Below are 17,480 nucleotides of genomic sequence, written 5' to 3' on the forward strand. Positions count from 1 at the left end.
TTAGAAAAGCCAAGCAGGGTTCAGAGCCTTTGCTTTAGTTCACAGTACTTAACCAGTCCATACCTACCCTAAGAGTGGAATTACAAATACCCATGACAATTCTATATTTAACATTTTGAGGAATAATCTAACTGCAAGCACAACAGCTACTGTTTCCATTCCCACTGTCAGTAAATACATTTAATTTCTTTATCTTTGTGCTAATGCCTTTTATTTTGATAGTTTGATTATATCTATCCTCACCACTGTAAAGTGGTTTTAATTTCAGTTTTCTAATAACCATTGATATTGAACATGTTTTGTTGTTTGGACAGAATCTTTCTTTGTAGCGCTGACTTTCCTGGATCTTACTGTATGAATTAGGATGGTTTCAAACCAGTTCCTACCTGTTTTTGTTATTGTTGTTGAAGTTGTATATGGGGCAGACACTTTTAATCTCAGGAGTCAGAGGCTAGTGGATCTCTGAATCTGGGTAAGCTTGATCTACATAGAGAGTTCCAGGCCAGCCTGGGCTGTATGATGAGGCCCCATCTCAAAACTTGCTTTTAATTTTTAAAAATTTTGTGTGCGTATGCCATACATGTGAAGGTATTGCAGAGACCAGAAGAGGGCATTGAACTTTCTGACGCAGAGTTAATAAGTGATTGTGCAATATCCAGTGTGAGTACTGGGAACCAAACTCAAGACCTCTAGAAGAGCAACAAATGTTTTTAACTACTGAACAATCTCTCTAGCCCTGATCTCAGGTATATGGCTTTGTATTTTAAGTAGACGTCTGTCTAGAATATGTAAAGAACTCTTAAAACTCAATAATAATAAAGATTCATAGTTTAGAACATGAATGTTAGAAATATGTGATTTAAAAGATGTTCAACATCATTAGTCATGAACTTTTAAATGTTTTATTAAGTATAACCACAAAAGTCCATATATAGTTCCTTTTAAAAGAAATGTCTAGATAGACAAATCTCCAGGCATAGAACAGGTGTATTGTTGCTTAGAGAAGGTAAAATAAGAGAATGACAGGTAAAAGTGGTATAGGGATAAGCCAGCCATGGTTATAAACACCTCCGTATCAGTATTCAGGAAACTGAGGTAGGAACATTTCAAATATGAGTTCAGTATAGGATATATTTGTGAATTTAAGGCTAGCCTGGTGTATATATTTTTAAAGACTGTTAAAAAATGAAAATAAAGCAATAAAAACATACCCCAAGCTTTATAGATATGATTTGTTCTATTGAAGACTTACCTTTCTAATTTTAGTTTTGTAAGTGTTGGCTTTCCTTACAGTAGGGACGATTTGGAAGTAATCTATCCTAAACTTTCAGCCTAAAGTTTATATGTGGTGGTATATGCCTTTGATCCCAGCACTCAGAAATCAGAGGCAGGTAGATCTCCAAGTTTGAGGCTAATCATGTCTAAATAGCTAGCTACATAGCAAACTACTACAGCTAAGGCTACATAGAGAAACCTGGTCTCAAAACAACTAAGACAAAATTATGAAATGTTTCCCCAGTATCAAGTTCTGAGTTTACATTTTATCCATTCATGATATATATAATTCAGGGTAAGAAATACTTTTTTACATTTATTTACTTTGTTGAGGAAGGTTCTTGGAAGTCAGAGGACAATTTATAGAAGTCTGTTTTCTCTTTCCACAATGTGGGGATCAAGGACTAAATCTAGGTTACCATGCTTGGTGACAAATGACTTATCCACTGAGCCATATCTACATCCCCATGTGCTATAAAATTTAGTATGATTTTAGAATATTCCTGCTTATATTTATAAATTAAGTTGGTGTGTAACTTTAGTAGGTTTTAGTTGTAGTGTTATATTCTTTTTTTTTTTTTTTTAGATTTATTTATTTATTTTATTTATGAATATACTGTCACTGTCTTCAGACACACCAGAAGAGGGCATCCAATCTCATTACGGATGGTTGTGAGCCACCATGTGGTTGCTGGGACTTGAACTCAGGACCTCTGGAAGAGCAGTCAGTGCTCTTAACCACTGAGCCATCTCTCCAGCCCGTAGTGTTATATTCTTATGAGACACCTTTTCTTTCTTTTTTGCCCCCTAAGGCAGAGTTTTTCTGTGCAGCCCTTGGCTGTCCTGGAACTTGTGTAGAACAGGTGACCGCTGAACTCAGATTTACCTGCCTCTGCCTAAGTATTGGGATTAAAGGCCTGTGCCACCACCACTTGGCTTTCTTCCCTTTTCTACACCAAAAGATAACCCCCACCTGCCTCTCCCCCTCCCACCTGTTTCCTTTATGTGTGTGTTCAGGTGCATCTTATATATGTAAAGACCAGAGAACTACTTTAGGAGCAGTCTACCTTATTTTGTTTTACTCATTTTTATTTTCTGAGTAAGGGTGTGTTACATGCATTTATGTACACCATATATGTGCTTGGTACCTGTGGAGGCCAGAAAAAGTATGGATCTCACAGAACTGGAGTTACAGGTGATTGTTAGCTGCCATTATGGGTGCTGGAAATTGAATTTGGCTCCTCTGCAAGAGCAGTCAGCACTCTTTACTACTGTGCCACCTAGCTAGACCTTTTTTTGTTTTTATTTTGTTTTTCAAAGTAAAGATGTTTATTTTTTTTAAAAAATGTTTGCTAAATGTGTGTGTGTGGGGTTGCTCAGAGATCGCATGAGAGATATAGCTTTATGTGAATATGTCTGCAGAGGTCAGATTGCATTAGATTCATAGAACTGAAGTTACAAGTGGTTGTGTGCCACTTAATGTTGTGGGTGCTAGGAACTGAACTCCAGCCCCAGCACTCTTAACCATTAAGCCATCTCTCTAGCCCCCAGCCCTGTTTGTTATCTTACAGAGTGACTTTTATATATGAGAAGAGCAGCTGACAGCTACTTAACAAAAGTTTGTAATGCAATTTTTCACTAACTATAATTCTGAGTTATTAGATCCTTTAGACTCCTATTTAATTTCTATTGCCACTAAAGGTAATTTTGATGTTTTTTGAACTAGTTATAAGTACCTTTATTTTTAAAGAAATAATGTCTCAGATTCAGTCTGTTGGTTTCTGTTTCATAATGGTTCTCTCTTTGTTTTTCCTTTTAAGGCACGAGATGTGCGTACTAATGAAGTGGTGGCCATCAAGAAAATGTCTTATAGTGGAAAACAGTCTACTGAGGTAGGTTAAATATGTACATGTTTTTAGCGTTTTAGGAAAACATGCTGATTAGTTAATGTGTTTGTATGTTGTTGTTTTTTTTTTTGAGACAGGGCTTCTTTGTGTGTAGCTCTGGCTATCCTGGGACTTGCTTTGTAGACCAGGATGGCCTCGAACTCATAGAGATCCATCTACCTCTGCCTCCCAAGTGCTAGGATTAAAGGCATGCATAACCATTTTCTGGCAAAAGATACTATTTTTAATAAGGGAGAAAAATAGGAACTTTAAATAAATATATTATGTGTAAAAGCATAAAAACCATAACTGTACCAATGGATTTCCCCCTTTTATTCATTCATTCATTCATTTTTAAAAATCTTTTGAATTACCATACTAAATTCCAGGTTTCTTTTCATGTATACATAATTGTGATTGGTTCCTCTCCTTCTCCTCATCTTGCTCTGGTTGGTTTTTACCCTTCTGGTCCATTTGTACCTTTCTACCTACTGTTTCTCCTTCCAGTTTCTCAACTTCTTCCCCTGACTTAAATTTTCTGATTTGTACCCATAATCACGTCAGTGAATCTATTTTATAAATGAGTGAGGTCCCTTTAGTTACTCCTTAGAGCCATAAACCAAAGATAAGTGGCTTACCAAAAGCCTCCTAACTTGGGTCTTCTGCTTCTAGTGTTTTAAGTTGTGGTTTAATAAATTATTAAGTTTATTTTGGTTTCTAAAAGTAAATTAGGATGTATGTGATAGTAAATTAATAGGACATAACCTTTTATAATAATTTAGAAAGTGTTTTATGTTTGTTTTAAATTTTATCCAAAGATAATACATTTAAAATAATTTTAAAAATCAAAAGGAAAGCTAGATGCTTTAGTTGCCAGTATCTTATTTCTAGATTATGTTTGGTCTGTGTGACTATGAAGTCATAAAATAAAATCTACTTTTGAAATCAAGGATTCTGAGAGTCTTTAATTTTAAACAAATTTTTAGTTGTTGTAAAATTTGCTATCTTAAACCATCTTTAAGTAGATGGCTCGGTAGTGTTAAGTACTTGAATGTTGTATAACCTTTACCTTCACCTTGGGACAGTGGAAGCATACTTATAGTATGGAATGGTGATTTGGCTTTAGTGGTAGAGTAGTTGATGTCCATGCACATGATAATGCTGTGGGCTCAGTCCCCAGTATCACCAAAACAACAGTAATTCTTTTTTCAAACACCCAGCCATAACATTCACAATTGTACTGTTTCTCATTAAGTGGTCTATTGGATGCACTTTCAAGCATATCTAGCCTTTGACACTGTCACACATTGTTGTCATCTACAAGTTCATGCTGGAGAACTGTGCAACAGATTTTAAAAAGTGCAAAAAAATAATTTTTTAAGTAAATTTTAAGTTTTGTATTAGACTGTATCTTCAGCTATGTGTTGCTCCATGAAGCCTGTAGAACTGTAGATTGTATATACTGGAAGCAGACCCACTCAGTATTTGTTCTTTGTTACTAGAGTATTTTATATCACACAATATTCTCAGTGTTCATACATAGTATATAACATGTCCAAATTTTCTTCCCTTTTAAGAGACTGAGAACTACTTTCTTGTGTTTATATAGGTTACATCTATCTCTACATTCTCACAACTTACATTTCAATTCACACCTCCTACAGATGGACTTGGGTTCTTTTAATCTTTTGGCTATTGTCAATAATGCTGCAAAATGAATATGAATGCACAAATATTTCTTACAGTCTGCTTTAATTTCTTTTGGTTATATGCCCAGAATTGGACTTCCTGAATTTGTTTCCTATTTTTAATCTGTTTTGTGGTAAATCTTGGTTTGGTGGTTATTAGACCAAGGTTATGGTAATACTGTTATATCATTTCATCATTTTGATATCTAAAAAGTGACATTTCTTTGAAATGTAATTTTATTTACTATTGTATTAAAGTAATTTAGACCTAATAGATTGGCTCACTTCATAATTGTTGAAGTCTATTGATCAGTTATATATTGAACTAGTATTTCATTATTATATCATCTTTAGGATCTAGTGTTACTGTCTATCATGATTTTTCTTTACACAAGGAAATCCAAATTTTCTTAAGACTGCCCCATAGAGTATTCAAATTTGAAGTTTAAAGCTCATAAGATTTTCTGAATCTTGCCATTTTAGATATATATTATACACCTTAGTAAAAGACAACATATTTTGAAATGTTTGATTAAGAACTTAAGTAATATCAAAGAAAGATGTTTTAAACCTAATATAAAATAAATCTTAATTTCTGTTATACTTATCTGCCCTTAATTATAAAATAAAGCCCATCAGTGGTAAAGCTTAAAAAAAAGATTAAAAATGAGCAATTATGTTTAGGGACTGGAAAGATTTCTCAGTGCATGAAGTACTTTCCACCTAAGAGTGAGGATCTGAATTTGATTTCCCACATAAAAGTTAAGTACCAGTCTGTAATCTCTGTGCTGTGATGAGATGAGGGGTGGAGACAAAAACCTTAGCATTCTGCCACATACAGCAAAGAACAATAAAGAAAAGGCCCTGTCTTCCAAAAGAGTCTACTAACACATGCACCATGGCATGTGCCTGCATTTACACATGGGCATGTACATACACATACACGCAAAAGAGTTTTGTTAAGCATGTGAACTCAATCTGTATTTCATGATACCTGTGAGGGAGGGATCTTACTCTTAGCAGAGTATGTCAGAAAATGTTACTCTATTTCTTTTTTTCTGTGACCTTTTATATATAATTATTCCATCAGCTCTGTATTTTATGTGTATGGGTATTTTACTGCATGTATTTCTGTGCCACATATATTTGCCCGATGCCCACGGAGGCCAAAAGAGAACAGGAAACTATTGATTGCTGCTAGAGAAAGGACTGTCAGTTTTCTTTAAGGATATGGTTCGTGGTAGTTCCCCTCTCAGTAGGGCAAGTCCCACACCCAAAAATATTTGGGCCACACAAGTTGGACTACATGAGGGTTTTTTGTTTTGTTGTCTTTATGTTGTTGTTTGTTTTAGAGACAAAATTTTTCTATGTAGCCCTGGGTGTCCTGGAATTTGCTCTGTAGACTAGGCTGGCCTTTGGCTTTGAACTCAGAGTTCCATGTGATCTTGCCTTTATAGTACTGAGATTAAAGGCATGTGCCACCACTCCCCAGATGGATGGGTTTTAAAGCAAGAAAGAGAAGGGACACAAAATTGGATAGATAGGGAGGTAGGGTGAATGTGGAAGATGTTTGGGATGTTGGGATGAATATGATCAAAGTACATTTTATGAAATGTTCAAGAAATTAATTAAATTTTAAATAATTTAAAAATAATCATATTTAAAGAAAAATAGAAACATTGGACTTTTGAGGGAAAGAATACCCATGTGTTATATAATTATCAATGTGCTTGATATGATTTAAGATTTGTTTTTATTTTATGTATAAGAGTGTTTGCCTGCCTGTATGTATGTGTACCTTGTGTGTGCCTGGTGCCTTTGGAGGCTAGAAAAGGGTGGATCTCCTGAAACTGCAGTTACAGACAGTTATGAGCTGCCATGTGTGTACTAAGATCTAAACTCAGGTTTTCTGGAAGAGCAACAAGTGCTTTTAATTTCAGGGAGCCTTTGGTTATAAAACTGAGACCCATTGATTATGTCTATTATTAAACCGAAATTTCTCCTTAAATATTTTGTATCTTATATATAATTAAGTAGCAAGCTGAGTATAAAATTCATTTAAACCTTATTTTGGCATTTCATATATCGATCATAAAGTTGTATGTTTTGATTTTTTTTTAAAGTAATTAGTTTCGTTATCAGCTGTTCATAATTCTCCTGTTCCTTTTTTTCTCCTTCCACATAGAAATGGCAGGATATTATTAAGGAAGTCAAGTTTCTTCAAAGAATAAAACATCCCAACAGTATAGAATACAAAGGCTGCTATTTACGTGAACACACAGCATGGGTTGGTATTTATTCTCTTTTTGGTGTAAATAAGTTGTTTCTGGTTTAGCATAATTTAACTCACAATGTCTCAGACTAGTTATATGAAGACATGCACATACACCTGGCAGAGTTCATCCTGGAAGAAAAAGAACAGTATGCGTACAACTCTTAACAGATAAAAGAACCTTTCAAGACTTTTCTCCAGAGTACATTCATACCTTCAGGAATATGAAGTGAACATCTTAAGAGTAGTACCGTTATTTGAGAATGGAAGCGAACATATCTTTTTGACATAAATGTGTGTTAGTATATTTAAGTACAAAGATCCTGGTGAAGTTTTGATACATCCTGGTGAAATTTGAGACAACAGGATTCCTTGGCTGAAAAGAAGAGAATAGTGACTTGTATTATAAGAAATAGATTAATTATAGGTATAATTATATAATTATAAGTGTATTTATATAGAAAAGTATATATACAATACACAGCTTATATAATTGGTTTCATGTTAACATATTAAAAGACAAATATCATTGGCTTAAATTTTTTTTGATAGTTTTCAGACATGATCTTGCTATGTAGCCTACCTAGGCTGTCCTGGAATTCATTCCATATAGTCCATGCTGGCCTTAGATTTTCTGCCTTGGCATCCCAAGTACCGGGATTATTGGCATGTGTCATGCATCTTTCGCTTAATTTTATGCATAAGTTTTAACAAATTACTCAATATACAACCTTCTGTAAAAAGTAGATGATAGCTAAAGTTTGTTTTCCTTTAAACTGAGACTATCTTCTTGACTTCATATGTTTCTCTAAGAGATAAGTGTTTAGAATAGATTTTAATGTATTTATTCTTCTTCCTTGTGCAGCTTGTAATGGAATATTGTTTAGGGTCTGCTTCAGATTTACTAGAAGGTAAGCTACCCTTATTATCATTATTATAAAATAAATTAACAATATTTAACATTGCAACATATAACATTATAACAATATCATAATATATTATTAACAATATTGTAAAAATATTGTTAATATTTTTTACTTTGAAACCAGGCTGTAGAGGCTGATCTGTTGAGTTTGGGAGCAACCTGTTCTATAGAGTGAGTTCTAGGACAGCCAGGGCTACATAGAAACCTGCCTCAAAAAAGCCAAAAATAAGTAAATAAATAAATAAATAAAAATAAAATTTGAGACCGGGTTCTAGAGCTACACAGACAAGCCCTGTCTCAAAAAACCTAAAAGTTAGACAGACAGACAGACAGACAGACAGATAAAAATAAATTTTGAGTCCTGGTCTTTCTATGTAAGTTGGATGCCCTGAAACTTACTATATAAACCTGACTAGCTTTGAACACACAGAGCACCTACTTCTGTATTCTCTCTGATGTGATTAAAAGTATGTGCGACCACCTCTGGCTCTAGTTATTGTTTATTAAAGTATTAGAAAAAAATAATAACTCAGTTAGCTTATTTAAACTATTAATACTAACTAAATATAAAATTTTGCTGAAAGTATAAGATCCCTAGCCTTTTCCGTTTTCTTCACATAAAATTTTGTATGCTTAAAAAAATAGACATTCTCTCTCTCTTTTTTTTTTTTTTTTTGTTTGTTTTTGTTTTGTTTTTCGAGACAGGGTTTCTCTGTGTAGCCCTGGCTGTCCTGGAACTCACTCTGTAGACCAGGCTGGCCTCGAACTCAGAAATCCGCCTGCCTCTGCCTCCCAAGTGCTGGGATTAAAGGCGTGCGCCACCACCGCCTGGCGACATTTTCTCTCATTGAAACTTCATATACATTTTTCTGAATTCTTTGTCGCTCAGTTTGATTTGTTCTGTTAGTAAAAATTAAAAATAAAAGGAAACTATCTTGTTACTTTTTACAGTCAAGTTAATTGTCCAATATTGTTAAGTTTAAAGGAACATTTGGATGATGAGTACATGTTAACACTTGTCATAAATGTATACTAGTTATAAAGTTTAGTGATCTTGTTTTATCACCATGGAAATTGTTTGTTGCTGAATATCTGGTTCTTAAAAATTAACTCTTGTATGGGTTGGGGAGATAGGTTAGTGAGTAAGCAATTGCTGCTAAACATTAGGGCCTGAGTTCAAACCCTCAGAACAAGTTAGACATGGTAGTATGCTTCAGTAATTCCAGTGTTCCACAGGGGAATAGAAGTAGAGACAGGAGGCTTGTGGACTAGCTAGCCTGGCATATATAGAACAACAAATACCAAAACGACTCTGCCTCAAACAATGTAGGAGGTTAGGATCAGTGTTGTTCTTTGATCACACATACACTGCACATACATACATGCACACATCCTATACTCATAAACAACAATGTGTCAATTTTTATATTCGTACTTATTTTTAAAAAGAATTATTTTTGTATTTTACTTATTTTGTATGAATATGTGCTTGTGTGCATATATGTGCATGTACACCACGGTGCATGTGTGGAAGCCAGAGGATAACCTCAAGGAATTGGTTCTCTTCTTTCATTATGTAGGTTCAGGGCATTCAACTCTTATCCTGAAGCTTGCAATTTATCCACTAACCTATCTTTACATATTTTTAAAACAAAAATACTCTGTGTGATCATTTTCTAATAAATTTCTACTTTCAGTTCATAAAAAGCCATTACAAGAAGTGGAAATAGCAGCAATTACACATGGTGCTCTCCAGGGATTAGCTTATTTACATTCTCATACCATGATCCATAGGTAAGTGACAACCAAATGGATTGTTGAATTTATCACTTTTACAGAGTTGAATGTCTTTGATATTTTTGTTCAGTTTAGCCAAGTAGATTTATATAATCTTACACTATTTAGATCATTCACATATTAGAAAGAACACAGTATACACTTGATCTGTTTAGAATAATTGTTAGTTTTGTCTGTGTGTGTTGCTATATTTCCTAAAGTGCATGTATTTTATGGATCTTAACTGTAGAATCACCTAATTGGCAAACGAGAAGGGATCATAAATCTGTCTTTCTTCTTGTACAGTTGATGCTCTAATTTGTGACTATAATTTCTTTAAGATTGCAAAGCCAAATAGATTAGAGCTTGAATTTAATGGATCTTTTTCTTCCTAATAACTGATAATGGCAGATGTGTTTCATTGATTCCATGACATGGACCAAAACCTTATTAATTCTGAACAGAAACCCCTAATCATCCTTGATAAAATTATATTACCATTAGAGTTAAGCCGTTCTGTAATCCAGTTTTAGTTTTGTCTGTTTCACATAGATACTAGCATTTAAAAAATGGTGTATGTGATTCAGACAGTAAACATTAAACTAGGCAGTCATTTTGAGTTAATGGATTGTCATTATTTTTAGATGAGGGTAAGTGAAATCCAAGAGAAGTTCCTATAATAGCAAGTTAGGCAGTGTCCTAATTGGAATTAGAATGTGTTTTCTTATCAAGTATCACCTATGTATAAAGCCCAGGAATCTCTAGCACCACACAAACAGACAAACAATTGCATGGAGAAAGTACTTTCCCATTTGTAAAGAAAAAACACAAATGAAAGTGTATTGTATTCCAGTATTACATGTATAAGAATCCGTAAGACTTGTAAATGCTTTTTCTCTTTTAAGTTTTATAAAGTGAAGTAGGGGGATGATGAGATGGCTTGCTGGTTGAGAACACTGGTTGCTCTTCCAGAGGTCCTGAGTTCAATTCTCAGCAACCACATGGTGACTCACAACCATCTGTCACGGGATCTGATGCTCTGCTCTGATGTGTGGGTTTATATGCAGACAGAGCACTCATACATTCAAAATAAATAAATAAATGAATTTATTTATATATAAAAAGTTAAATAGGTATTCTAGCACCCATGGAACATATAGTCCCATTGTGTAAATGTCCATATAGCTTAGCTTAGTCTGGGTAAGTGTGTTTGCTGTTTCAGAAAAGTAAATCTGAATGTGAACTTGGTGCCATTGATAGTATATTATCCATGTGTTTTAGTTTTTGTGTTTAATCGGAAACTGAAAATTTGAGAAATAGGTTGAGTCATTCTTTTGTTATAAACAGAGTTTGGAAGATAAGATTCTTTACTATTTTTCCTTTTCTAAAGAAAAATGTTTTATCATTTCCTTTAGAGGAAACATAGAAATCTTACGAATTCAAAGCCATTGTCCATAGTCATAAATAAGTTCAAAGATATGCAGTATAATACAGTTGACTGTTGTTGCTTTGTTAACTCTTCTGTTGTTAGTATATTTATACTTGAATTCTGTTTTTGTTGTCTAATTTTATCACAATGTGAAATGATTGTGGTACTTGATTATTTTTATTATCTTATAATATTTTTATTTTTTATCATTTTTAAACACAATCTAATGAAGGAAAGTTGAATAATTTTCTGTGTCCCTTAAACCAGAGATATCAAAGCAGGAAATATCCTTCTGACAGAACCAGGCCAAGTGAAACTTGCTGACTTTGGATCTGCTTCCATGGCATCCCCTGCCAATTCTTTTGTGGGGACACCATATTGGTAAGAATAGTCTTATCTGGTATTGACAATGATTATACTTTCTAAGGTGTTATTTTCTTGAACATATACTATCATTTCAGGTATCTTTCACTTTGGTTTTTTTTTTTTTAAAGATTTATTTATTTCTATATATTTGAATACGCTGTCACTGTCTTCAGACATACCAGAAGAGGACATCGGATCCCATTATAGATGGTTGTGAGCCACCATGTGATTGCTGGGAATTGAACTCAGGTCCTCTGGAAGAGCAGCCATTGCTCTTAACCACATGTTTTATACTTAATTTTAAATACAGATTTGTAGGTTTGCCCTTGGAACTGCTTTTTTGTCTTTTCCTTTTTCATTCTTTTTTTTATCTTTTCCAAATGTACTTTCCTATTATTTCTGTGTATTGGGTATTAGGTACGAGAGTGAAACGTTGGTAATATTCAAATATAAGAAATAGATATGCCATATAAACAGTAACAAATTTTCTTTTAAAATAAATTTTGAAGTTTGTGTCTTTTTGAATGTAAGCCACATGTATTCGGGTGACCTTGTAGACCCAGAAGAGGGCATCAAATCTCTTGGAGCTAGAGTTGCAGGTGATTATAGAGATGAGCCTTCTGATGTGGGTGTTAGGCACCAAACTGAGGTCCTCTAGAAGAGCCGCAAGTGCTTACTACTGCTTTGTCATATCTGCTGCAGCAGTATCTCCTTTCTGGAGACAGTTTCTCATGTTGCTCTGACTGGCTATAAACTCCTTATTGATTTGAAATGACAGGCATCCCTGATCGTCTTGCTTTTGTGTTATGAAAGCATATTTACTTTGCATCAGTCATTATATAGAGTAATAGTTGAATTGGAAGAGTTTTGCTGTTTTCAATTTTCTACTTGCAGAATTTCAGATGTATATAAAAATAGAAGTATGATGAGGTCTTTTTTCCAGTTACCCAGTAATCTTACCAAGGGGTTAGTTCTGTCCTCCATACTCTCATTTCTTTCTACCCCTGTTACTTTTTATTGAAATTCTAGCTTTTGTCTGCTCTGGTCTAGGACTAATTTTATATGTAACTTGAAATGATAATTTGTAGGAAATAATATTTTAGATAGTTAAACTGCCATGTACCATCTTTGTATATTCTGAAAATAGCACCTTTGGTCCACTGCATCGTTTTTCTTATTTGTGTTTGAAATCTCTCATATCTTATAAAGGAAAAAATTTTTAAGTGATAACGTTACTCTGGGATGTAAAGTCTCAAACGCATACTAGAAAAAAATTTTGTGACTTTCTAGTTTCTAAAAGAAACATTAAAGGGTCAGGATTCAATTTTTTGGATAGGCCTTGTACCTTCCTTTACATTTTAGGTTTTAAAAAAAAAAAAAGCCTGGCACTGTTTGTTGCCTATGGTAAAATTCAGTATTTAAAGGAAATATTAGAATTTTGTCATAACCCTGCTCTGGGATGGGTCATTTGGAATGCTGTTACATGATTATGACAGATGGTGAGAATGGGTCTTGTGTTTTCTGAGCACTGAGAAATGCATACCTAACCTCTAATTTGTTTCTTATTGTAAAATTTTTTATGTTTATAAATATTGCCTGGGGTTCAAATCAATGTTATTTATGTTGATGGAACTTAAATTCTCAAACTTTAAGTTGATTGAATATTTATTGTATGTTTTAGGATGGCCCCAGAAGTAATTTTAGCCATGGATGAAGGACAGTATGATGGCAAAGTTGATGTATGGTCTCTTGGAATAACATGTATTGAATTAGGTAAGCATTGGTTTTTATTACTAGAGATTAACTCTTTTATTTGAAACGGGATCTTACTGTGTAGCCTTGGCCGGCCTACAACGTGCTCTGTAGGCCAGGCTGGCCTCAAATTCATAGAGCTTCACCTGCCGCTGCCTTCTGAAAGCTAAGATTAAAAAAAGTATGTCAGCCGGGCGGTGGTGGCACACGCCTTTAGTCCCAGCACTTGGGAGGCAGAGGCAGGCGGATTTCTGAATTTGAGGCTAGCCTGGTCTACAGAGTGAGTTCCAGGACAGCCAGGACTACACAGAGAAACACTGTCTTGAAAAACACACAAAAAAAAAAAAAAAAAAAAAAGAAAAAAAAAGAAGTCACCATACCTAGGTGAATTAAGTTTTGATTCAGTGTTTCATTTCAATTAAGAAGTTAAATTGGATTTTTAGCTTAGATCTCAATTTTTTAGAATTTATTTATTATATGTGTATGGGTATTTTTTTGTCTGCATGGATGTCTGAGTACCATGTGTATGTCTGATGTCTAGGGAGGCTGGAAGAGAGGGTCTTGGATTCCCTGGAGCTGTAGTTGCAGACAAAGAGCAACCAGTTCTCTTATCCACTGAGCCATCTTTTCAGCTACCGATTTAAGGGGAAAAGTAAATTGTTTAAAGCTTTTACTTTGATTGTCTACTAATTTCTATATTAATGTGGTATGTATTAGGTTAAATATATTTGCTGCTAATAAATTAGGCCTAAAATAATTTTTCGCTGTGGTCTTAAATTTCAATGGCTGATGTTAATTAATGTTTAACACTTAGAATACATCTAATCCATATTTATTATCCATAGGTTTCTTTTTTTTTTTTTTTTTGGTTTTTCGAGACAGGGTTTCTCTGTGGAGCCCTGGCTGTCCTGGAACTCACTCTGTAGACCAGGCTGGCCTCGAACTCAGAAATCCACCTGCCTCTGCCTCCCAAGTGCTGGGATTAAAGGCGTGCGCCACCACCGCCCGGCTATCCATAGGTTTCTTAATCACGAATTATTTGCTACTATATAAGTTAATTTTAAGATTAGAAATTAGATGTCCATTTTTGCCCTGGTTGGATAAGACTTAACTTCTGTTACTGTAGAGGCTGAGGCAGGAGAATTGCACATTGAAGGTCTGCTTGACAAGATACCGAATTCAAAGTAGCCTAGGAAATTTAGTAACACCTGCAACAACAACAAAAACCAAACCAAAACAAAACCTCACATACCTTTAATCCCAGCACTTAGCAGGCAGGGGCAGGTGGATCTTTGAATTTGAGGCCAGCCTGGTCAACAAAGTGAGTTCTAGGACGTCAAGAGCTATGTAGAGAAAGAAACCATGTCTCTAAAAACTAAACCAAAATAGAACTCAAAAGACTAGAGATATAGCTGGTCAGGTGCATGTCTAGCATGCATATATCCCTTTGTTTTATTTCTGGTGTACCTGAGAGGTGAGAAATGTTGTTAGGCATAATTTTAACAGTTTGATTTCTTTCTTTTTAAAGCACAATAAGCCAGACTTTATTCAAGTAAAACCATAGTGATAGATACGCAGTTCAATTTGGAGTTGGGAAGGCATGGCATGTATACAAGATAGTAAGAAGTAAGACCTCTGAAATTTAAAAAAAAAAAAAAAAAGGCCAGGTGCTTGCCACCATGCTTTTATTAATCCCAGCACTGGGAACAGATTTCTGTGAGTTTGAGACCAGCTTGGTCTACATACTGGGAATAAGTTCCAGGCTACCCAGTACTACAGATTGGTAAATAAGTTCTTTGTTTAGATGAAATTTAAGTAGCAACTCAAAAAAAGAATTTGAGATGAGGGGGATGTAGTTTGGTTGGTTGAGTGCTTGTCTAGAATTCATGAAGCTTTGGGTTTGATAACCAGAAACCAGGGATGGCAAATGTCTATAATGTCATTATTCAAGAGAATCAGGAGTTCAGGGTCATATTCAGCTGCATGGTGATTTAGAACCTAAACTGAGTTACATTGAGAGTCTTCTAAACAAACAAACAAACAGACAAACAAACAAATAGTTTTTGAGATCAAGACAAGTCCTGATGACACATATTGGCACCAGCATTTGGGTGGAAAATTTAGGGGTGTTTTGATTTGGCTTATGTAGTGATGTGTAAATCATTCTGGATTACATAGGAATATATCAAGTTAAAAAAATAATTAAAAAAAAAATCTTGGATCTCACTATGTACAGCTTGCCTAAACTCAAAGAGGTCCTAAGTGCATCTGCCTCCTAAGTACTGGGATTAAAGCTATGCATCACCATGCCTAGCCAAAGGAAAATAAGGTGTTGTTTGTATTTTAGTAGAAATATTAGTTGAAGTACTGGATATACAGCTCTGTAGATAGACTGTCTGCCTAGAATGATGCTCTGGGTTTGATTCCCCAGAACCATATAAAACTAAGACTTGAGACAGGATGATCACAAGTTCAAAGTTATCCTTAGCTTCATAGCAAGTTTGAACCTATCCTGTAGTACAAAACCCAGAAGGGAAGATAATAGGAGGGGTCAGTTGAATCTGCCAAATTGAAGACCTCAATAATAACGTAAATGGATGTTACTCTTTCATTCATTCTAAATATCTTCAATGATCCTTAACTTCTTTCCTTTTACTAGTCTTACGGTACTTTGTGAGCTAGAATATGGATACCTACCATCCAGTGAACCAGCCATACTAACCTAGTGTGAATGTCAGACTCAACTGTATGTAGTAGAGAGTTCCTGTAACATAGTGTGTGAAGTCAGAAATGGACAAAGAAACCAGTAAGGAGATTAAAAAGGTCCGGTAGAATTACTAAAGCCTTCATTTCTGGAGATGTCTTAGATTTATCAGGGATCAAGGGAGGTAGGGAAGGGAGTTAGCACCCATATAGGCAGTCCATATTTTGGGTTAACCTAGTATAATGATAGAGCCTAATAAAAATGATGAGAATTTTTCTTAATGAGATGTTCCTCACTGTAGAGAGAAGAGAACTAGTTTGGTTGAGGTGTCAGACAAGGAAAAGAAGTCATTCTCACTGTGTTTGGAATGGAATGAAGGATTGGCAGAGCATGGCAGCAAAAATGATAACATGGTACATTTAATAGCAGTTTATCGAATCAGCATTAAAGGCTTGGTATGGTGGTTTATACCTAGGGAGGTTAAGCTGAGAAGAGTGCCATGATTTCTAGGTAAACCTGCCCTGCAGAGTGAGAGACTAAGATGGAGAGAAGAGAAGAGAAAGGGAAGGAGGTAACAAGAATAAGATTGATCATTGCTAAAGTTCAGAATAACAAATACTGTGGTTGGGGATTGGAATTTGAGATGAAATACTGATTTTTTTTTTTCATTGTGGTTTGTTTGTTTTTGGAGACTGTGTCTATGTAGTCCTGATTATCCTGGAGTTTACTTACTATGTAGACCAGGCTGCCTGACTCTGCCTCCTGGGTGCTGGGATTAAAGCCATTCATTACCACACACACCTATTTTCAATAATAATGTAGAAAGAAATATAATGGTGTTTTGTATATCTCTTACGTTTATACATGTGATCTTTAATTCTGTCCATTGTGAATATGTAAAATTGGGCCAGAGAGATAGTTTACCTCTTAAGAGCCCTTGGTGCTTTTATAGAGAACCAGACCTCAGTTCTTAGCCTCCTCACATCATGTGTCTTAGAACTACCTGTAAATTCCAGCACCAGAGATCTGACACTGTCTGGTATCAATGGTTGTCTGCATATATTTGTTCTGTCAAAGGATAGCTCTGGGAGAGTCTTTTCTCTACTTATGTGGGTTTGGGGGATTGAACTCAGGTCATCAGTGAGTTGTCTCCCCCATCTTTCACCTTTTAGAAAGTAGAAACAGGAATAATCTAAACTCAAACATAATAAAAATTAAAGTAGAAACTCTGTTGAGCAGAAAATTGAAAAATATAAAGTCTAATTCTTTTTTTTTTTTTTTTTTTTTTTTTTTTTTTTTTTTTTTTTTTTTTTGGTTTTTCGAGACAGGGTCTCTCTTGTAGCCCTGGCTGTCCTGGAACTCACTCTGTAGACCAGGCTGACCTCAAACTCAGAATTCCGCCTGCCT

At 34.9% G+C, this 17,480-nt stretch overlaps 1 protein-coding gene across 3 annotated transcripts in view; it reads left to right on the forward strand.

The window, feature by feature from the left end:
- Positions 1–17,480, forward strand: part of Taok1 (TAO kinase 1) — an 85,749-nt gene that overhangs the window by 36,505 nt on the left and 31,764 nt on the right. For 2 of the 3 annotated variants that reach the window (XM_028759153.1, XM_028759154.1), the window contains exons 3-8: positions 3,096–3,167; positions 7,035–7,136; positions 7,987–8,032; positions 9,744–9,840; positions 11,519–11,632; positions 13,299–13,390. In XM_028759153.1, coding sequence (XP_028614986.1) covers positions 3,096–3,167; positions 7,035–7,136; positions 7,987–8,032; positions 9,744–9,840; positions 11,519–11,632; positions 13,299–13,390 — 523 coding nt within the window. Of the gene's footprint in view, positions 1–3,095; positions 3,168–7,034; positions 7,137–7,986; positions 8,033–9,743; positions 9,841–11,518; positions 11,633–13,298; positions 13,391–17,480 lie in introns of those variants that run through there. The other variant, XM_028759155.1, reaches the window with a different exon arrangement.

Source organism: Grammomys surdaster, unplaced genomic scaffold (genome assembly GCF_004785775.1).
Source record: "Grammomys surdaster isolate TR1022 unplaced genomic scaffold, NIH_TR_1.0 126278, whole genome shotgun sequence".
Taxonomy (NCBI): Eukaryota; Metazoa; Chordata; class Mammalia; order Rodentia; family Muridae; genus Grammomys; species Grammomys surdaster.